General features: G+C 36.3%; 1 protein-coding gene across 2 annotated transcripts in view; it reads left to right on the top strand.

Moving 5' to 3' along the window:
- Positions 1-23,980, top strand: part of PRMT3 (protein arginine methyltransferase 3) — a 124,188-nt gene that overhangs the window by 5,384 nt on the left and 94,824 nt on the right. For both annotated transcript variants that reach the window (XM_065937233.1, XM_065937234.1), the window contains exons 6-9: positions 6,202-6,361; positions 7,620-7,764; positions 11,940-12,005; positions 23,300-23,421. In XM_065937233.1, coding sequence (XP_065793305.1) covers positions 6,202-6,361; positions 7,620-7,764; positions 11,940-12,005; positions 23,300-23,421 — 493 coding nt within the window. The remainder of the gene's footprint in view (positions 1-6,201; positions 6,362-7,619; positions 7,765-11,939; positions 12,006-23,299; positions 23,422-23,980) is intronic.

Below are 23,980 nucleotides of genomic sequence, written 5' to 3'. Positions count from 1 at the left end.
GTGTGATGCCATGGAAAGAACCCTAAGGTATGATTCAGGGACTGCGTGACCCTGGACAAAGCACTTAAGCTTTCTGTGTTTAAGTCTTCATCTGCAAAATGAGAACTGGGGCCAGATTTCCAACTTTATTTCTAATTCTAAAATTTGGTGAGGCCTAGGTTGATTCTTTCTTGTTTTTATAACCTCTCTTAAATTTTATTTTCTCCTCAGAAGTGACCAAAGTGATCTCTTTGATACATGATGAAATGCCCACTAGGTGGTCTTCATGACACCCTAAACTCAAATTGAACACTCACAGGTTAACAGTAGTATGTTAAATTCTGTGGAAAGCTAACAAATGAGTCCTTCTTGTAGAGAGCCCATAATCTAACAGTAGGTGTGTTTTGTTTTTGAGTGAGTTACCTGTATTGTATTAATAATGTATGGTGGAATGTAGTTAAGTTTCATGAGAAGTAGGAAATACAGGGCAGCTCAGAAGAGAAAGCAGTTACTCAGATCAGCAGATACTGAGTGCTGTGTGCTGATTACTGTGGACGCAGACCAGTATTGAAGTCTTTACATTCCAAAGGTATGTACACTTAGTACCTGTCAGGGTAAGTGCTTATTGACCGAGAATTTGTTATTACTAGTAAATAGATTCTAAGGAGTCAGATGAAGAAGTCATGACTGAGGTTTGGAACAGTTAAAAGGCCTAGGGAAGGAAGAAAAAAAGAAAAAAGAAGAAAGAAAAAAAAAAAGGCCTAGGGAAGGAAGTGGACCTTGAACTGGGTATGCTCATTAGTGTACTGTTTGCATCTCTCAAAGGATCTGTGGGCTTCCCTGGTGGGCCCTTGTTAGGACTCCATGCTTCCCCTGCAAGGGGCACAGGTTCAGTCCCTGGTTGGAAAACTAAGATCCTGCAGCCAAAATAAAAAAGCCTCACAAAGGATCTGTGCTCCTGGCCGTTGGTGGAGAGAGATGGAAGGGAAGGTCTTCATTCCCCTGCCTCTTGGCTTGATGACCGACCTTTTCACCTCCACTGCCCTTCAGTAAATATTTATTGAGCGTTTGCTTTGTATTTTGGCTTTTGAGGATATAAAGATGACTAAATTTAAAAAGATGACTAAGAAAATAAGCGATGAATGTATAGTGTAAGAGGGGAGCAGTAACTATACGATGAAGAAACCTGGCAGACACTACCATAGCCAGGTAATCAAGGTTAGCATCGTCAGTAATAAGTCATGTTGATAGTATGAGCCTTTGTATGATGTGATCAAAATAACACTTTACTTCAGTGGTCTTCCCTCCAGACCAGTAACCTCAGTATAACCATGAAAAGCCATCGGACAGACACAAAGTGAGGGACATTGTACAGAGTGTCTGGCCAATACTCCTGAAAACTGTCCATGTTGTTAAAAACAAGGAAAGCCTGAAAAACTGTCATAGCCAAGAAGGGTTTAAGCTAAACACATGTAGTATTCTGGGTGAAATTTTGGAACAGAAAGGGGACATTAGGGGAAAACTAATGAAATCTGAGTGAATAAAATGGAGTTTAGTCAATTTTTTTTTAAGTATGGTATAGAATTTGAAACATATTCCACAAGGGGTTAATATCCATTTCATATAAAAGACTTCTTAAAAATTAAGGGACAGAGGATCAAACAATTGATGGAACAATGGAGAAAGATACGTGGTTGGACTGTAGTCCAAAAAAAGGTATAAAAATAACCCAACAGCAAGTTACCATTTCTCACTTCCTAGACTGGTAAAGATTTTTATAGCGCCGTCTTTTGACCAGGCCATGGAGAGATAGGCACTCTCATACACTGCTAGTAGAATCAGATTTGGCAGTACCTCACAAACCTGGACATGAACTTTTAAACTGAGCAGTTTCTCTCATAAGAATTGGTCTTGAAGATACACCTCCAACGCTCTGAAAATACATAGAAAACATGGTTCTTCATTGCAGCATTGTAATTCCACGATGTTGAGAACAGCCTGACTGTCCACAAATGGGAGAGTGGTTGAACATACTGGCACGCCCATACCACGCAGTAGTAATCCTGTTTTAGCGTGAGCGGAGCTGGTGCAGAATGCTGTCCAGGACAGCTGTCTTTTTTTGTTGTTTTCATTTCTGTTTTGTAATTTTTTGGTTGCTCTCTGTGTCATGTGGGATCCTAGTTCCCTGAACAGGGATCAAACCTGCACCCCCTGCATTGGAAGCACAGAGTGTTAATCATTGGACTGCTAGGGGAGTCCCAAGATGTAGTGTCAAATGAGAAAGGCAAAACTCAAGAGTATCTAGTATGATGCTCTTCGTGTAGGAGAGATTTGAGAAAATGCTTATGTGTCTGGTCACTTTTGCGAATGAAATGCAGGAAGGATAAACTGGAAACTGAGATTGGCTGCTTGGATTTGTGGGACAGACATGGAAGCAGAGAGCAGAGGCTGTGGTGACAGGTGAGGGGTGACGCCGTCACTGTGTGGGTCTTTGTGCAGCTCTGACCTCAGGATCGTAGTCAGGTTTTATAGCCTTCTCATCATTAAAGAAACCAGCAGTGATGAGGCTGAATGGGTATGAGGGTGGTGGTGTGTGAGGTGGAATGCAAGCACTAACAGATGGACTAAACCGTGATACAAAGGAATAATGTAACCCTGCTGCAGGGGGGGCGGGGGGCGAACTCCAGGAGACCGTGACTGGATGTTGTGCTGAGGCTACAGAGAAAAAGAACTGCATCAGTGCTATAATCCAGTAAGAAAAGGAATTTGTTGTGTGGGGGTGCTCTGTGTGTGTGTGTGTGAATGTGTGTGTACTCAGTTGCTCTGTCATGTCCAACTCTTTGCGCCCCCATGGTCTGTAGTCTGTCAGGCTCCTCTCTCCATGGGATTTTCCAGGAAAGAATACTGGAGTGGGTTGCAATTTCCTTCTCCAGGGGATCTTCCCAGCCTAGGGATTGAACCCGTATCTCCTGCATTGGCGCCCAGATTCATTACCACTGGCCACATGGGATGCCCTTCTTGGAGGGTATGGATTAACAATTCTGACACTTTTCACATATGCCAGAATGGAAGAAGTAAGTTAATATGGATAAGAGCCAGGTTTTTCATTGTTGGAGAAGGAGGTTGAATTGAAGGATGAAATGAATCTTGTGATGATAGATTAGAATCAGAAGTCCAAATTCACAGTATTTCTTATGTAGACAGATACAGAAATACAGATGTGTGTGCATATAGACAGAGAAGTATAGATGTGTGTGGGTTAGTATAATACGTATTTATATATTGTCTAGCTCTGCTGAAGGGCCTAGAAAAATGTCAGTATGAGCATCCCTCGTGTCCAAACCTTGATTTACAATCCTTTATTAATATAAGGTGCCAAGGGTCCTGAGAGAGGTGATTGATTCCATGATAAGGCAGGGAAAAAGGGAAAATACAAGATAAACCTGGGACATTCTGTTCCAGAAAGTAAGGAAGTACTTAACAAAAAGTGAAAAGAGGAGACTTACCTAAAGAACACAGGAAACCAACCTGAAGGAGCTCCTAATGGACAAAACTGGAAGAATTTGATTGACACAGAAAATGACAGTGTTGAGTTTTAACCCTTAGGATAATATAAATGTCCATGAATTCATACTGACATGAATAATCAAATAAATGGGGAAGAATTAGCTCCACTTTAGCATAGAATTTCTATTAATAAATGTTGGAGAAGAGAGACAAAAAATCAGCATTAGGCAATGACTGCAGTAGTAATTTGCCAAGAAGAGCCACACATGGATGCTAAGATTAGTAGTGAAAACTTAGGTGGGTGCAATAGGATTTGCATAGTTCAAAGTATCTCCCCCAAGAAATCTGTTACAAAGGAGATGTTAACTTTTGTGGAAAAACCAAGCAGACCCCACCACAACTGAGTGATCAAGGTTAGCATCACCAGTAATAAGCATATTGACATCATGAGCCCCTTTGTGTGATACTCTGAGGAGACAGCATTGTTTCTCTGTTGTCCTTGCCAAAAGTGTATAACCTCATTCCAATAATGAAAAAATCATCAGACAACCCCAGGTTGAGGGACATTCTACAGAATTTCTGATGAGTATTCTTCACAAGTGTCAAGATACAGTTATTGGGCACATTTTTGTATAAATGGATCACAGTGCTAGTATTTTTCTTCAGATCTTTTATGTCTTTTTGGAGTTTTAAAAATCTGCCGCTATCAATTGTTGATTGAAGTGTATCTGAATCCCTGACTGTGATTAGAGGATTTTCTGCTTTTACCATTAATTCTGTCAGCTTTTGCTTCATGTATTTTGAAACTCTCTTGTGAGATTTATTCTCATTTATAATTGTTAGGTCTTCCCTGATAAACTGACTGTCTTTTGTGGTAGTTTCCAGCTGTCAAGATGGAGTGTCCAGGTGATTTGAACTTCCTGAGACAGAATGTAGATGTGGCACTTCTTCCAGAGTGTGGTTTAGGACTTTGAATTAGACTGTTTTGATATACTATAGATACGAATGTTAATGTTTACTGAATCCTTTCTCATTTTCAAAGCTATACACTTAACCTTTAATATGTAATTATCTGTGTGCAACTGGCCTACTGTATCCAGGAGTTCTGCCTCTTTGGATTCAACCAACTTTGGAGCAAAAATATTCAGGAAAAAAATTCCAGAAAAAAAAAATTTTGAATTTGCTGCTCAGTGGCAACTACTTACATTGTATTTACAACTATTTGTATAGCATTTATATTGTACTAGTTACTATAAGGAATCTAGAGATGATTTAAAATGCTGAGTGTAAATTGCCATTTTATACAGGGACTTGAGCATCTGTGGGTTTTGGTATCTGAGGGAGATCCTGAAATAGAGCCCCTGCAGATACCAAGGGACAACTGTATTATTAATAAAGTTTTTATTCTGACTAACTTATTGCAGCAGAAAGCAAAACAGAGAAACTAGCTGAAACAAGCGAATTTCTTTGTTCAGTTCTTTAACAAGGTGCTTTGCAAACAATTCAAAGAATTTTGAAGACAAGATACACGAAGCGAGTTGTAGTAGGAAGTAGAGAAATGGTACCACCATCCTTTAACAGTTTGGCAGTATTTTGTTGCTGTTGTTAATTTTGGGTGAATTAAATAGTAGATGAATCTATAGTTTTTTAAAGCAAAGAGTCCGTGTTCTGCTAGACTGATTATCCTGCACTGCTTTTATAACAAGTTCAATTTAGGCGTTAGTCTTTATATAATATTATTGTGAAAAAATTAGTATTTTGTCCCAATTCTAAAGAATTGTTGCAAGTAAAGACTGAATGGGGGGGAAAAAGTCCTGCTTCCCTCAGTGCTGCTCTGAGGAGACGGTATAATACCTGCATTGTTTTTATTGCTTTAGGTTGATGTGAAAGTTAATTAGACTGGTCAATGGACATTGCAGTTTTGTACAACTCACTAGCTCCGCATATTAATTTCTGTTTGCAGAATTAATGATTTACATATATTAACTTCTGTAGCAGAAGTTACTAATTTACATACAGTGAAACTACATTTAAATCAATTTTTAATAATATTAGGAATTAGGATATTTAACAATATCAGCACTGAGACAGTGTATAGATTGCATACCCCCTTACCCAAGATGAAAAACTCAGTGAATGTACAGAATTCCTTACCTCCATGTTGTCCTTAAGGAATATCCAGATGTAATACTTGTTTTTCTACAGGTAAAGACCCAGAGACTAGAGGTGGCCCTCTAGTGATGGCAGGAGCATGGGCTAGAAAGGCAGGCAAGAGTTTGAATCAAAGTTCCCTCATTAAACAACTATGTGAGTTTGGGCCAGTCAATTTCTCTGAAATTTATTTTTCCCCTGTTTTAAAACAGGGATAAATGTTTATATTTTAGGTTTGTTTTGAAGATGAAATGAGATGTAATACATGAATTTGAAAGATACCCGATCAATAAATACTAGCATTTTTTTCCCTTCTACTTTTTTCCTTTGTCCTGGGTTTGATTCAGTGCAATTACTGTTTATGAGTTCAGTTTAGCCAACTAAACTAACAGCATGTTCTTTATAAACCCAAAACAATTTGGATATTAAATAGTTAAACGTACTTGTCCTAATTATTCTCAGTTGGCTGTGTAATAGGCACTTAGTATATGTTTACTTGTAACATATGTGTACCTGCTTCGTTGTTATAAGACAGCCTGAAAATGATGTCCGTTTACTTTTTAGACGTAGAAGATCTTTATGAGCCGGTGTCAGCCCCATTCTCCTATCCCAATGGGCTCAGTGAAAATGCATCTCTGGTTGAAAAATTGAAGCACATGGAAGCCAGGGCACTATCTGCTGAAGTTGCATTGGCTGGAGCACGTGAGGACCTGCAAAAAATGAAGTAATTTATCAATCTTACAGAAAATTAATGATTTAGATCCCTCAAATAATACAGTTCAAGGTGAAATACAGTAAAATATTTCATTCACTAGAAAGCACAGTGTAGATATTTAATTTTAGTAATATTGAGGATATGCAGTATTTTTGTATATTGTGGCTACAACTGATTAACATAAAATTCTATTCTCATATACTTCTATATAATTACTTTTATATTAATGGTAATTGTTCTCAAGAGTGTTTTCCTCTTGAGTGCGTTTGTTACTTAATACTACCTTCTTTTAAATTACCTTCTTTCTAATAGCTTTCTCCACTTGCCTTTTCTTCTCCTAGGCTTTTTAAAGTATAGGGATTAATACATTTTAGATTTTGGGAAATACACAGTTGAAATATTTATTTTTAAAGAATCAAATGATAATTATGGTGAAGTATGTAATCAGAAAACTAGCTCCATAAAATGGTTTTCTACAGTGCGTAAATTAGCATTCTGCTGGCTTAGTACTTGTCAGAATTTTACATGTATACAGATCACCTGGGTAATGCAATAGACTACAGATTCTGATTCAGGAGGCCTTGAATAGATAAGAGTCTGAGATTCTGGAGGTATATATACCTCCAGCTTAACCTGTTAGATTTGTAAGTTGGTTGCTACTGCCTGAGTACCCATTTAATGGTTTGCCAGAATGTCCAGCAGGAAAAATAGTCAAGCGGATTGTAGTTTCCCTTCCCTTTTTCTGATATTTTATGTTGAATAACCTAGTAACCAAGAACTCTTTTATCTGTCTCTTTACACTTCTTTCCCATATATACCTTATAGGTTCCTGATGTGTTGTGATCAGAGGGGGAACTGAGTTTTAGAGCCTGAGTGGATGGTGTTGGTGTGTGTAAATAATTTCCAGTTTGTATCTGCTTTCTGCCCATATAACCCTTCCATGATATAATAAGGTTTTGGAATAGTAGAAATAATAAAGTGAATAGAGTCATAGTATGCTTATTTTGTTCGGTCGAAAGGTATCAACAGCCATAATTTGCAGTTGGCTATGCTTTTGTGCTTTGCAGAAGGAATGCTTCCAACTGGGTTTGAATATGCCCGTTGCTTAAAATCCAGCAGGGGGAGCTTTTCGTTGCTTAAGATAGAGCGTGATTTAGAGGCTCATCACACTCCACACTCCCCTTCTACCTCTCCCTCAGCCTCTAGCCTTTCCTTTTTTCATGGTCCAATAAACTTGTCTCAAGGGTGTATTTCAAATTGATTACAGACAATTTGCTCAGGATTTTGTGATGAACGCAGATGTCAGAGCCTGCCCGTCATCTACCACTGCCAATGCAGACCTCCCGGAGGATGAGGACGGTGTTTATTTCAGCTCCTACGGGCATTATGGGATACACGAAGAAATGCTCAAGGTTAGAAAAGAGCACAGATGTGCCAACTCCATGCTGAAGGAAACATAGAGTGAAACTGGTTCTCAACACACATGCTGTGGTAGAATTGCCTTTTTCTTTTTTTTTTGAGAGCTGCTTTTTAGATCTTTTTGGTACTTGATAGCTCATCTTACGTTGAAAAGATTATAGAAGCATCAGAATTACTATAAATTTTACTTAAGATCATTATTAATCTTTATGAGATTACTTTTGCTTAAAATAGAAAAATGGGAAAAATTCCTAATGATTTTAGGCTTCTCAAGAGCAACTTTTAAATAGGAAAAAATAAATTATATGCTTGCCTTTTAAAGTGTGAAGGGGAAATTAGTGTTTTAATTAGCAGTACTGTCATTAGTTTGGGCAAAGAATAATTCTTTGGTACAAAGTTAGTTGTAAATAATTCTCACAGTTATAGTATAACTTTTTTACATTTGAAATCAATGATAGAATTTCCTAAATCAGATCAGATACTTGAATTTGGTTGGTTTTAATTTTTATAATGGTAATGTTTATATAAACTATAAGTAGATTTCTAGCTGTACCTGGTATAATAGATACATTTCATCATCTATTATAGATTATAAAATAGCAAAGTGTAATTTTTTAATTTAGTAAAAGTGAAAATATCTAAAATGTTGGAGTTTAAAAATTATTGAAAAATTTAGGTGTTTATCTCTGTGAATTTTAGTTGTCACTACCTTTTTTTTTTCTTTTTAAAACCAACAAAAGAAAAATCCCCTTTGAATCCTTCCTCAGAAGATTGATTTATTTTATGGAAGCCTGAAGACTGTGTTCCTTGAAACATACCTATTTAAAATAACCAGGGATATTTAATAACATGTATATATTTTGTTGAGTCAGTTTTGCAGGATTGCAGAGTTGGAGGTTTGCTGATTAATAGTAATTGTAATTATTTGGAGTCTTTTAAAGCAATGTCATGTCATTTCTTTACTACTGACTTGTCATGGTTGGTTGTGCTTTTTGTTACTTGGGTAGTTGCATAGGATTGCAAATAACAGTTATAAGTAATAAATTATTTTAAGTCCAGGATGAATTTATTTAAAAGAAAGGATATACACTGTTTTCCTCTTTAAAATTAGTTTTACTGTGTCTAGAATATTTTCTTTAAAGGAGTTTTTCTTAGCCCGTGTTTGTCATTTTAAATCACCCCATCGGTTTCAATGCCATGAACCTTTAATGCTTTTGATAGGGAAATTGTATTGGGATTTTTAGACTGGTAAGTTACTGAGACGCCTAGAAGATAGTACATCTGAGTGCTCTCGGTTCAGTCGTCTGGGAATCCAGTTTGGATTTATTTCCAAATCTCTCTCCTGGACCCTTGTAGCTATATTTCAGTAACTAGAGGATCTTCATACCTGATGGACTATCTTTAAGTCCTTTTGATGTACATTAAGAAGTTCCAGCTGAAAGTTACCAGTGCCATCTTTTCACTTTTAGATCTGGAATCACTTAAGAAATCTTATTAATATAATTTGCCATGCCTTAATTTCCCTTAGCTGATATACAGTGTAACCACCTCTCCTTGGATCATAGGAAATATGGATATAGTTTATTCAGAAAGACTATTTGTCCATTTTATATTTTGCTAAGTTACATACTGTGGACAGATATGAAATGTGCCTTATGTCACGCAATATTTCTTCTGTTTCCTATCAAAACAATTTTTAGCACATATAATTTGTTCAAGGTTGTGCTACTATCAGAGTATCACATGATCTTTACAAATCATTTAAAATTGAGAAGCCATACATACAGGATTTATTTTTATGCTTAGAATTGGCCTTGCTTTTATAAAAATATTATTTGGATTTTTTGTTGCTTAGTCTCAGATACAGTATTTTAATGACACTATTTTGGATATGCCTTATTTAATGTTTATAAGTAAGGATAGTTTGTAATCTTATTTTCCAGAATCAAGATGAAGGTAACTTGGAATTCCAGAGATGTAATTGATAGCAGAATAGATGACATGAACTTTCAAAATCCTTCGCCACTGTATCTTTCTGAAAGGAGTTGTTGCTAGTGTTTTAAATCTGACATGTATCACACTCTGTTTCCCCCCCCCCCCCAAGAAAAACATTGTTTATCCTGGTGAATATTTATCCAGATTATTGGTACCATTAAATAATTTTTCTTCATTTTCCTTATTGTATTTGTAGCTGACTCAGGCATTCTGTCCACCTTCATGAGCCTGTATTTTAAAACATGCTGTTATTTATATCAGTAAAATTTATAGCTTATAATTTTTCTGTTGTCTTTAGTCTCACACTTAAATTTTTAAAATATTTGTAGGAATAATTCCATGACACCATGTACTAGTCTTAAAAGATTATTTTGCTGCTTAATATTGAGAAGCAAAAGAACCTCTCATTCTTTTGTGTTTCTTAGTTTTAATAGGTGAGTGCAAAAGATTATTTTATTTTTGTTTATTACTTTATTTTATATTGAACAGTTTTAGTTTTTTGTTAGAATAAATTTTTATAAATGGTTTGAGGGCTTGTCTTTAATTTGTTGGATTTTCACATTTAGTGGATTTTCCTCTCAAAAATTCGTTTATTAAATCAAACCTCTGCTATGTCCAAAGCACTGTGTTTAGTATACTTTGAATTTCATTGCACCAGGGTGAGCATATGAGTGGAAGCAGATGAATGTGTAGGAAGAGCCGGATGAAGGTTTACAGTGGAGCTGAGCAGCAGTGCATGGACTTAGGACGGGAGTTGGGGTGCTAGTGGTTAAGTTAGAGCCGTGTGCTTGGTGAGAGCTTTCTGAGTGACTGCCTTCTTGACTGATGATCACCCATTGTGGGTTTTGTTGTGTCAGCAAAAATCACTGGTAATAGTGTAAGAAGAGTATAAAAATAATAAGAATGTATGAAATGGTATTTTATTTATAGATTTTTTACTTAATAGTATGTTTAAATTCATTTGACTATTAGATTCTAATAATTCTTAAAACACAGAAATTTAATAAACCTGATTTAAAATTTTGTTTGTAAAGCAGTTAAAACTAATTCCATCAGAAAACATGGAATTAATTATGGAATCCCCCCTTTTTAGATCCACTAATTAAGTAAAACAACTTTTAATTTACGACTTCCTTTATATATATATGTATCTTTTTTTTTTTTTTTAATTCGAATATTGGCATGAACATGGTTTTGTCAGGGATGTGAATGGTATAAATGTTGTAGTGTTTGGTGTTAACTACTTTTTACCAAGTGTGAAGTTTAAAATTCCCGGTTTGAGATATTTTTATCAGACTTGTTTTATTCCCTTAGCAACTGTGCCCTTACTGCTTAATTTGCTGTCAGTACATGTCTCAGCTGAGGTGATTTAAAAGGGAACTGGCACTGTTCAGGAACCAGCATAAATGTTAACGTTCAGTGCCTGCCTGGGGCATGGGTCATGTGAGATTCTGGAGTGGAGAAGTCTCATAATGTGGGCTGTGTGGCTCAAATGATTTACTTTTAGGCTTATAGGCTTTTAAACATCATTTCCTGCTACAGACAGTTCTAGAAGCCAAAACAGGATTATAAATCATGTAGATGCTGATCGATGACTTTCTTAGAAAACTGTACTCAGTTTAGCTTCATTTTTCATTATGTAACTGTAATTTTCACATCTGTCTGTCTTGTCTTTTTCCTTTCATTTTAACCTAGTTCTACTACAGGGAATCCGGCCCATTAGTATTAGTTATCACTTGAAGTCTTACAGTGATGGTGCATGTCAAGACAAAAATATGTACATTTTTAAGAACTTAGGTCTTATTTTACTTTCAGTGATGTTATTAAATGTTTTCTTTGTGTGTTGTTGCTGTTACTATTCTTATTTTCTTTTTGAAAAAATATTTATTTGGCTATGCTGGGTGTTAGTTTCAGCCCATGGGATCTTTAGTTGTGGTTTATGGGATCTAGTTCCCCCACCAGGGATAAAACCTGAGCCCCCTGCATTGAGAGCTTGGAGTCTTAGCCACTGGACCAGCAGGGAAGTTGCTGTTATTTTCTTCTAGCAAAAAAAGATTAAACGTGGGTTTCCAGGCAAAAAGTCGCTATAGAAACGTATGTGATAATTAGCGGATATCTTCTTAAAAAATTTTATTTGTAAGTCTAATGTAATGTTTTCCTTTCTTTGCCCTAGGACAAAGTACGAACAGAAAGTTACCGAGATTTTATATACCAAAACCCACATATCTTCAAAGACAAGGTGGGTAGCATAGGCTACAGAATGACATGTTTCATGTGGATCTTGGGTGGCAGAAATCCTCTTAGGTCACTGTGACAGCAGTTGATTTCATGTGTGTGCTGTGCTTAGTCGCTCTGTCGTGTCCCACTCTTTGCGACCCCACGGACTATAGCCCACCAGGCTGCTCTGTCCACAGGGATTCTCCAGGCAAGAATACTGGAGTGATTTGCCATGCCCTCCTCCAGGGGGGGGGTCTTCCCAACCCTTGGATTAAACCCTGATCTCACGCATTGCAGGCGGATTCTTTACCGTCTGAGCCACCAGGAAAGCCCAAGAAGACTGGAGTAGGTAGCCTATCCCTTCTCAAGGAGATCTTCCTGTCCCAGGAATCGAACCGGGGTCTCCTGCCTTGCAGGTGTATTCTTTACCAGCCGAGCTACTAGGGAAGCCCGATTTCATGTATACTGGCTTTATTTCATGGAAGACTTTTATGATGCTGATCTGTGGTGCAGAATACTGATAAACAGAAATGCTGATTGGTGTCATTCAGTACATTTTTTTTTAAATTGAAATTCATTATAGTGATTTAACTTAAACTTTGCTCAGTCATGTAAGTTTTGCTTAAACCATGTTTTTGATTTACTGTGATTCTTATAAATTTCAAATGTACAAGATAAACCCCATATCAAAGCATTTAATTATTTTAGTTCACATTAATTAGTTAAAACTTAATTTAAAAACTCATTTGGTAAGTAGGGTCAAATATTTTAAGGTAGACTTTATTTTATGTCCTTTTTTTTGAGACCATTTTATGAGATACTTTATATTTTACAATTAGTGTTTATACTGCCTCTGGTTATTTCAAAGATGCTCTTTCATGGTGTGTATGAGTATGTGTGTGAAATTTGTGTCAAATATTTTTTCCTCCCTTGTGAATTTTTCCATTTTTTCTTCACTTTCTGTTTGCCTCCTTCTCTACATTGGCACGTTACCTAAGAGTTCAGGTTTTCTATTTGTTCCACCTTACTGGAAGTTAGTCCAGAATTCAGTCAAGTGTATATGATTCTCTCTGCCACTCACATACCTTTGCTTGGGAATTTTCCCCCTCTCTTTCTACTTCAGGGACTTCCTTATGGTAAAGTGTCTGCCTGCAGTGAGGGAGACCTGGGTTCAATCCCAGGGTCTGGAAGATCCCCTGAAGAAGGGCATGGCCACCCACTCCAGCATTCTTGCCTGGAGAACCCCATGGACAAAGGAGCCTGGTGGGCTATATAGTCCATGGGATTGCAAACAGTCAGACACAACTGAGTGACTAACATACACACACACTTTCTACTTCATGAATATGTATATTGGTAACATCAGGTTTTCATAGTTCCCCTTAATTTTAAAAGATACTTTTCTAAGGTTATTTCATGGACCTTACATGATACTGCAGTAGTGACCCACAACCTTAATATATTGAAAAGACTGTTCTCCTGAGTTTTTGTTGCTTGGGATAACATATACAGAGAGAGAGAGACTGGCTTTTCGTTTTCCATACCTATTTCCTAAGAGCACTGTTTAACTTGTGACTTAGCTGAGTTGGAGATGTGAAATTTATATGGTTCTGATATCTTGCGGCCAACACTTTACCTATAAGGTAATGACGGCGTCTGTTTCTTTGTTTTGTTAATTCCCCAACAGGCAGATTATTTCATTTTTAAAAATATTAGTTCTTATCAGTTCTTTGTTGGCCTTTTTATTTGCTTTTTATTTATTGTTATAGCAAAGACTTATCTTTTTTTAGTGGCTTTTATATTTGCACCTAAAATGCTAGAACAGTTTATTTAATATCTAAAAAAACACTTTCCACTGAAGCAAATAACGTTACTATTAAAATTTTGCTTTATACTTACAATTAGATTATGCCTAGGTTTTTATTTTATTTTTTCCTTAATATGTTGTATACAATTTAAACATGTACTAGTCTGGGAATCACTAGTTCTGCCTGGCTACTCAGGATCCAGCCACCTAAAAATTTTAGACAGTGGTGAGTCTCTGGGCCTCATCTATAAAATGATTTTTTTTTTCTTTTGTCATTTACTTTTTGTTGTTGTTGTTGTTGTTGTTTTATTTTATTATTTTTTTTTTCAGTGGGTTTTGTCATACATTGACATGAATCAGCCATAGAGTTACACGTATTCCCCATCCCAATCCCCCCTCCCACCTCCCTCTCCACCCGACTCCTCTGGGTCCTCCCAGTGCACCAGGCCCGAGCACTTGTCTCATGCATCCCACCTGGGCTGGTGATCTGTTTCATCATAGATAATATACATGCTGTTCTTTTGAAACATCCCACCCTCACCTTCTCCCACAGAGTTCTAAAGTCCGTTCTGTACTTCTGTGTCTCTTTTTCTGTTTTGCATATAGGGTTATCATTACCATCTTTCTAAATTCCATATATATGTGTTAGTATGCTGTAATGTTCTTTATCTTTCTGGCTTATTTCACTCTATACTGGGCTCCAGTTTCATCCATCTCATTAGAACTGATTCAAATGAATTCTTTTTAATGGCTGAGTAATATTCCATGGTGTATATGTACCACAGCTTCCTTATCCATTCGTCTGCTGATGGGCATCTAGGTTGCTTCCATGTCCTGGCTATTATAAACAGTGCTGCGATGAACATTGGGGTGCACGTGTCTCTTTCAGATCTGGTTTCCTCAGTGTGTATGCCCAGAAGTGGGATTGCTGGGTCATATGGCAGTTCTATTTCCAGTTTTTTAAGAAATCTCCACACTGTTCTCCATAGTGGCTGTACTAGTTTGCATTCCCACCAACAGTGTAAGAGGGTTCCCTTTTCTCCACACCCTCTCCAGCATTTATTGCTTGTAGACTTTTGGATAGCAGCCATCCTGACTGGCGTGTAATGGTACCTCATTGTGGGTTTGATTTGCATTTCTCTAATAATGAGTGATGTTGAGCATCTTTTCATGTGTTTGTTAGCCATCTGTATGTCTTCTTTGGAGAAATGTCTGTTTAGTTCTTTGGCCCATTTTTTGATTGGGTCATTTATTTTTCTGGAATTGAACTTCAGGAGTTGCTTGTATATTTTTGAGATTAATCCTTTGTCTATTTCTTCATTTGCTATTATTTTCTCCCAATCTGAGGGCTGTCTTTTCACCTTACTTATAGTTTCCTTTGTAGTACAGAAGCTTTTAAGTTTCATTAGGTCCCATTTGTTTAGTTTTGCTTTTATTTCCAATATTCTGGGAGGTGGGTCATAGAGGATCTTGCTGAGATTTATGTCGGAGAGTGTTTTGCCTATGTTCTCCTCTAGGAGTTTTATAGTTTCTGGTCTTACATTTAGATCTTTAATCCATTTTGAGTTTATTTTTGTGTATGGTGTTAGAAAGTGTTCTAGTTTCATTCTTTTACAAGTGGTTGACCAGTTTTTCCAGCACCACTTGTTAAAGAGGTTGTCTTTTTTCCATTGTCTATCCTTGCCTCCTTTGTCAAAGATAAGGTGTCCATAGGTGCGTGGATTTATCTCTGGGTTTTCAGTTCTGTTCCATTGATCTATATTTCTGTCTTTGTGCCAGTACCATACTGTCTTGATGGCTGTAGCTTTGTAGTAGAGTCTGAAGTCAGGCAGGTTGATTCCTCCAGTTCCATTCTTCTTTCTCAAGATTACTTTGGCTATTCGAGGTTTTTTGTATTTCCATACAAATTGTGAAATTATTTGTTCTAGTTCTGTGAAAAATACCGTTGGTAGCTTGATAGGGATTGCGTTGAATCTATAGATTGCTTTGGGTAGAATAGCCATTTTGACAATATTGATTCTTCCAATCCATGAACACGGTATGTTTCTCCATCTGTTTGTGTCTTCTTTGATTTCTTTCGTCAGTGTTTTATAGTTTTCTATGTATAGGTCTTTTGTTTCTTTAGGTAGGTATACTCCTAAGTATTTTATTCTTTTTGTTGCAATGGTGAATGGTATTGTTTCCTTAATTTCTCTTTCTGTTTTCTCTTTGTTAGTGTATAGGAATGCAAGGTATTTCTGTGTGCTAATTTTATATCCTGCAACTTTACTATATTCATTGATTAGCTCTAGTAATTTTCTGGAAGAATCTTTAGGGTTTTCTATGTAGAGGATCATGTCATCTGCAAACAGCGAGAGTTTCACTTCTTCTTTTCCTATCTGGATTCCTTTTACGTCTTTTTCTGCTCTGATTGCTGTGGCCAAAACTTCCAACACTATGTTGAATAGTAGTGGTGAGAGTGGGCACCCTTGTCTTGTTCCTGATTTCAGGGGAAATGCTTTCAATTTTTCACCATTGAGGGTGATGCTTGCTGTGGGTTTGTCATATATAGCTTTTATTATGTTGAGGTATGTTCCTTCTATTCCTGCTTTCTGGAGAGTTTTGATCATAAATGAGTGTTGAATTTTGTCAAAGGCTTTCTCTGCATCTGTTGAGATAATCATATGGTTTTTATCTTTCAATTTGTTAATGTGGTGTATTACATTGATTGATTTGCAGATATTAAAGAATCCTTGCATTCCTGGGATAAAGCCCACTTGGTCATGGTGTATGATTTTTTTAGTATGTTGGATTCTATTTGCTAGAATTTTGTTAAGGATTTTTGCATCTGTGTTCATCAGTGATATTGGCCTGTGGTTTTCTTTTTTTGTGGCATCTTTGTCTGGTTTTGGAATTAGGGTGATGGTGGCCTCATAGAATGAGTTTGGAAGTTTACCTTCATCTGCAATTTTCTGGAAGAGTTTGAGTAAGATAGGTGTTAGCTCTTCTCTAAATTTTTGGTAGAATTCAGCTGTGAAGCCATCTGGTCCTATAAAATGATTTTTAAAAAATTTTTCTGGTTCTAAAATTTTAGAACTTCTGTTTTTATAAAAACAGTATCTTTGAGCTATCTTGTAAAATATTTTAATACTTTTTGATACGAATGCTGTAAATACTTTTTGATCCCAATGCAGTAAGAATTTTTTTAAGTAAAAATAGTTTCTTTTTCAATATGCTCTGAATAGACTTTTGTCTTATATTACGTAAGAAAATAGTGAAAAGACACAAGTATTAGTAATCATAAGATTGATCAGGAAATTAAGTAATTATGAATATTTCTATGTATATGAAACAAATCAATGACCTGTACACAGTCATTATCTGCTTTTAATTTTTTATTTGTAACTGTTATAGAAATATCGTATACACTTTTGGACAAAATACACACCATAGAAAATGTGTAAAGTTTGTTTTGTCTTATACTTACTGCTCTTGCTGAAGCGATTAAATCTGCCACAGTTAAGGAGAGGGATTATTAATAAATTGGAAGTGTTTTCCTTGGTATTTTGCCTGACATGCTTTCTTTTATCAATGTGTGGCTAGGTTTGCTCGGCGTTTATGATTTCTCAAGAGTATAATGTAAAATATGTATCAATTTCTAACTCTTTAAAGCATATACAGGATATAATTTTCTGTAATTAACAATAGTAATCTAGAGATTTTATGTGATTTGGGATACTCTTCTTTGTATTATACTATGGCTACAGATGTAGAAAATATACTACCATGCATTTAAATAGTGTTTGATTATTTATAAAATATTTTCAAACATGTTGTCTCTTTGCTGTATAATATATCTGTAACTAGGGATGGTAGGTATTTATCTCCATTTAATACATGAGGAATTTGAAACCAATAGGTTAAAGGCTTGTCCTAAAATAGGCAACTAAAAAGATAGAACTTGAAGGTTTTAGTCCTGGTTAGTGCCCTTAACCCTGTGCCACTACACTTTAAGGAGAAAATAATTAGGGTGGGATTCCTTAATGACATTTAATTCTCATTATTTTTCATGTATAGGTCCTGTGTGGCATGACAGAACATGTTCATGAAGTTATTTAGATACAGTTCTTTTAAAAAAATGTATGGAATAACATGTCTTCCTAAGTTTTACACCATTGTTTTTGTTTTCATTTTTCTTCATTAGGTAGACAAATTTCATATCACAGCTCTAGCTTCTGTATCATATATTGTTTAGGGCATGGTAGAGATTTATTTTTCACAAAACAGATTAAAATTAAAATTTCTTTTCCTCTCCCTACATCCTTCCTGCTTCTTTTCCTTCATTCCTTTCTTAATATTGTTTTAATTCACAAAACTCCTGTGGAGGCCATATGGTTTCTCAGATTTAATTTAACTTTGGGTGGCATAATCTTGTTATCACTCACTCATAATTAATTTCTGTTTGTAGTTCATTGAAAAAATTCACAGTTTGGTGCCTTTTTTATGCTTTTGATTATTATCTACATTTAAAATGTTTTATATACATTCCTTCATCGTTTTATAAAATAACATTAGTGTATTCTGTTATCATTCTCCCTCTTTCTTGGTTCTATCAGGTTTTAGTTTATTTGCCCAAATACCTAAATCTGAACTAGATGTAATAAATAATTAGTATGCAACTAAAAATATAATTTAAGTATGCACTTTTCCTTTTTTTTTTTAAAGTATGCACTTTTAAAAGAGCAGTTTGATCTATGTTTGAGTTCCAGCTTTACAAATTACCCAGTGTATGATTCTGAATCTGTTACTTTCTTTCTCTAAAGCTCTCTTTCCTTCAGAAAAATTTAAGTAAGATTTTATATATATATGCCTATATATCTACATTATGTGTGTGTGTAGTTTTACAAGAGAATACATACGCTCGCTGGAGTACATTGTATGTATCCTGCTGCACTTAGTCGTCTCTAAGATAATCCCTTATTAATGTTATTTTAATGGCTCAAAAATTCAGTGTAAATTGTCCGTAAGTTCTAACTTTTTGTATTAGAAATAATGCATGTAAAAATATAAAATATTAAAAATCTTTTTATAAATGTAGGAATAGAATAATAAGATAAATTCTAGCAGAGGACTCTCTGGGTCAGAAAGGTTCTACCCTGGATGGAGTTAGTCCTGGCAGCTTGTCTTTCCAGAAACAGTGCATGAGTGTTGATATTCAGTATTTCCAAACACCATTGGCAAAGCACTGTGCTGTCAAACTTGGTAAATTCTACACTGATCTTTTATTTTTAATTTTGAAAATATTTTAATGAAAGTTTCTGGGAAGTCATCGTTTACTCTTGTGTTGTATATATTTTTACATTTTATGCCATGTAATATTTCAAGTTGATATACTGTAACCATACTATAAATATATCTGCTCTCTGTTATAGTATTTACTTGATGATGTGGTTAGTGTATTTTATTTGTAACTTTACAAAATGGTTTTGCAGTGGTATTTTATAGATTTCATCTTACAGTTTTGAGCTTTCTTAATGTGTGAAGTGATTATGTTAAAATATGCTGACTCACCCAAACAGGGAACATTACAGTCAGGGACATTTGCATTCTCCCTTAGCGGCCTCCGCCTTCTGAGATGGGCAGAGAGGATGGGGACAGAGTAACAGCCTTTTGACAACCTTATTTCTTCAATAGAAATTAAGACTATTTAGACTCTCTCTTCTGGAGTCAGTTCTGGTATATTTTAAAAGTGTAATGGAACAGACTTCCCTTATACTAGTAAACCGTGCAGAAGATAAAATGCATAGGAACAGACTTCAACTAGTGTACAGGACTTACATGAAAAAGATTTTTAAAAAATCCCAAATTCCTGAAGAACATAAAAGATGATTAAAACAAATTGAAATTCTTACCATGTTCCTGAATAGAAAACACAAAATGAAATTGTCTGTGTTCTGTAAATTTATATTTTAGTTCAGTCCCCATAAAAATACTAAGACTTAAAAAAAATAGACAAACTGATACTCTTATGCTTGTGGAAAAATGAATATATTACCTAGTGAAAAAGTAGTTGTTGAACAATGTACTAGATTCCTTTTTAAAAAAACTTTATTTTATATTGTAGTATAGCCAGTTATCCACTGGATCATCAAAAAAGCAAGAGAGTTCCAGAAAAACGTCTATTTCTGCTTTATTGCCTATGCCAAAACCTTTGACTGTGTGGATCACAATAAACTGTGGAAAATTCTGAAAGACATGGGCATACCAGACCTCCTGACCTGCCTCTTGAGAAACCTATATGCAGGTCAGGAAGCAACAGTTAGAACTGGACATGGAACAACAGACTGGTTCCAAATAGGAAAAGGGGTACGTCAAGGCTGTATGTTGTCACCCTGTTTATTTAACTCATATGCAGAGTACATCATGAGAAACGCTGGACTGGAAGAAGCACAAGCTGGAATCAAGATTGCCAGGAGAAATATCAATAACCTCAGATATGCAGGTGACACCACCCTTATGGCAGAAAGTGAAGAGGAACTAAAAAGCCTCTTGATGAAAGTGAAAGAGGAGAGTGAAAAAGTTGGCTTAAAGCTCAACATTCAGAAAACTAAGATCATGGCGTCTGTTCCCATCACTTCATGGGAAGTAGATGGGGAAACAGTGGAAACAGTGTCAGACTTTACTTTTGGGGGCTCCAAAATCGCTGTGGATGGTGACTGCAGCCATGAAATTAAAAGACGCTTACTCCTTGGAAGGAAAGTTATGACCTACCTAGATAACATATTAAAAAGTAGAGATATTACTTTGCCAACAAAGCTCCGTCTGGTCAAGGCTATGGTTTTTCCAGTGGTCATGTATGGATGTGAGAGTTGGACTGTGAAGAAAGCTGAGCGCCGAAGAATTGATGCTTTTGAACTGTGGTGTTGGAGAAGACTGTTGAGAGTCCCTTGGACTGCAAGGAGATCCAACCAGTCCTTGCTCAAGGAGATCAGTCCTGGGTGTTCATTGGAAGGACTGATGCTGAAGCTGAAACTCCAGTACTTTGGTTACCTCATGTGAAGAGTTGACTCATGGGAAAAGACCCTGATGCTGGGAGGGATTGGGGACAGGAGGAGAACGGGACGACAGAGGATGAGATGGCTGGATGGCATCACCGACTCAATGGACAGGAGTTTGAGTAAACTCCGGGAGTTGGTGATGGCCAGGGAGGCCTGATGTGCTGTGCTTCACGGGGTCGCAAAGATTCGGACACGACTGAGCAACTGAATTAATAGCCAATTAACAATATTATGATAGTTTCAGGTAGACAGCAAAGGGACTCAGCCATACATAAACATATACCCATTCTCCCCCAAACTCCTCTCCTGTCCAGGCTGTCTCACTGAGCAGAGTTCCCTGTGCTATACAGTCAGTCCTTGTTGGTTTCCATTTTATTTATTTATTTTTTATTTTTTTCATTTATTTTTATTAGTTGGAGGCTAATTACTATACAATATTGTAGTGGTTTTTGTCATACATTGACATGAATCAGCCATGGATTTACATGTATTCCCCATCCCGATCCCCCCTCCCACCTCCCTCTCCACCCGATTCCTCTGGGTCTTCCCAGTGCACCCGGCCGGAGCATTTGTCTCATGCTTCCAGCCTGAGCTGGTGATCTGTTTCATCCTAGATAATATACATGTTTTGATGCTGTTCTCTCAAAACATCCCACCCTCGCCTTCTCACACAGAGTCCAAAATTCTGTTCTGTACATCTGTGTCTTTCTGTTTTGCATATAGGGTTATCGTTACCATCTTTCTAAATTGAATATATATGCGTTAGTATACTGTATTAAAATGGCTATACTACCCAAAGCAATCTATAGATTCAATGCAATCCCTATCAAGCTATCAACAGTATTTTTCACAGAACTAGAACAAATAATTTCACAATGTGTATGGAAATACAAAAACCTCGAATAGCCAAAGTAATCTTGAGAAAGAAGAATGGAACTGGAGGAATCAACCTGCCTGACTTCAGACTCTACCACAAAGCCACAGTCATCAAGACAGTATGGTACTGGCACAAAGACAGAAATATAGATGAATGGAACAGAATTGAAAGCCCAGAGATAAATCCACGCACCTATGGACACCTTATCTTCAACAAAGGAGGCAAGAATATACAGTGGAAAAAAGACAACCTCTTTAACAAGTGTTGCTGGGAAAACTGGTCAACCATTTGTAAAAGAATGAAACTAGAACACTTTCTAACACCATACACAAAAATAAACTCAAAATGATTTCCATTTTAATAAAGCAGTGTGTACATGTCCATCCCAAACTTCCTAACTATCTCTTCCCCCCAATTCGCCCCGCTCTGGCAGCCATAAGTTTGTTCTTTAAGCATGTGAATCTGTTTCTGTTTCGTAAATAAGTTCATTTACAAAGATTCACTTACATAGATTGAACAATGCTCAGTTGCTCAGTCGTGTCTGACTCTTTGCAGTCCCATGGACTTCAGCCCACCAGGCTCCTCTGTCTGTGGGATTTCCCAGGCAAGAATACTGGAGTGGGTTGCCAGTTCCTCCTCCAGGAGATCTTCCCAACCAGGGATAGAACCTGCATCCCCTGTATTGCTGGCAGATTGTTTACTGTTGAGCCACTAGCGAAGCCCCATAGATTGAACAATACGATAGGTAAATTCTAGTTTTGTTTTTCTTAAAGTGGCTTCCTAGGTGGTACAGTGGTAAAGAATCTGCCTGCCAAGCAGGAGACGTCTCACAGGTGTGATCCCTGGGTTGGAAAGATCCCCTGGAGGAGGAAATGGCAACCCATTCCAATATTCTTGGTAGAAAAAGTGCTTCATGGACCTGTTTAAAATTCTAAAAGAGTGTGTGTGTCCTCTCCCCTTGCCCTAAGCTCTGCTCTCTGCTTGAGTTTTCTTTATTGCACTACTATTCTGTGTTAACGCTCTATTCTTTATTCTTAGTTGTTGCTGAGTATTTTGCTTAATGTGTTTCCTTGGTAAATTTTTTTATTTTTTATTTTTTTTTTACTGTGAACCATGCAGATTTCATTATTACTATTCTAGGAAGAACCGTATGAAATTCTTGATTAGAAATAATTGTTTAAACTGTATTGGATTAGACAATCCTGCTTAGGTTAATTTCTGGTACTCAAAACTTGAGAAAGCTTATTTTTGTTAAAATTTAGAATTACTGAACCTAAATTAGAGCATACATACAATAAGGAGATAAAAGGCAGACTACTTCCCTAGTAAGTCTGTGGGAATTGCTCATTTCATATAAAACATTTCTTAAATTTACATTGTTGCCTATGATTGCAATAAACTGGCCAAAAACAGTTATGAATTTAAAATAATGTAATTATATGTTCAGTTTACCCAAATAGAAATTATTACCATGTTTGACTGGTAAAGTTTAAATTTTGTTATCCCTAGCCAGAAACATCGTCATATATGAATAGGATTTAAAGTATTAGACCTTCTCAATAACATCTATTCTTTTTCTTTTATTATTTTTCCAGGTAGTTTTGGATGTTGGTTGTGGAACTGGAATTCTCTCTATGTTTGCTGCTAAAGCAGGGGCAAAGAAGGTTCTTGGAGTTGATCAGTCTGAAATACTTTACCAGGCAATGGATATCATAAGGTAGATGCATTTTAAGGCTTGAGTTAAGATTATTTTAAATTTGATGATCAGTAGATTTTCTTGTCTTTAATAGCTGTCTGGTGCAGACCTATGGTCCTTATCTTTCAGTAAAGTTTCATTCCAGCACAGTAAGATTTTAAGTTGAATTGACCTAAACATGTTTGAGGTATGAACAATCTTTTCACTCCTCTTATTAGAATTATTTTATATAGTTTTCTGTCTTTTCCATTATGACTATGAATATGCTAATTATAATAAATTAGAAATCGTGGATGTATAGGGTAATGTTAGAATATGTACTACAAAAGTCAATATATTAGTAGTAGTTTGTTTACCAGATAACAATTCAGCTAAAGGAAAGCTAAAGGTTATTGTTTTCCTTTTGACAGTACTGGTAGCTCTGTGCCTCCTCAAATTAAAATGTGAAGTCCAAAATGGCTACACACAGAGTGGATTTAGTTTATCCCCTAAAACTTAATTTTGTTCTCTAAAAATACGTCCTCTCTGAGGAATTGTTAGGCTAATTGAACAGTGGTTGATTTTACAGTTGGTTTATATT

This window comes from Muntiacus reevesi, chromosome 5 (genome assembly GCF_963930625.1).
Source record: "Muntiacus reevesi chromosome 5, mMunRee1.1, whole genome shotgun sequence".
In the NCBI taxonomy this organism is placed as follows: Eukaryota; Metazoa; Chordata; class Mammalia; order Artiodactyla; family Cervidae; genus Muntiacus; species Muntiacus reevesi.
Note: the sequence above shows the minus strand (reverse complement) of the source record. Positions and strands in the feature narration are given on the sequence as shown.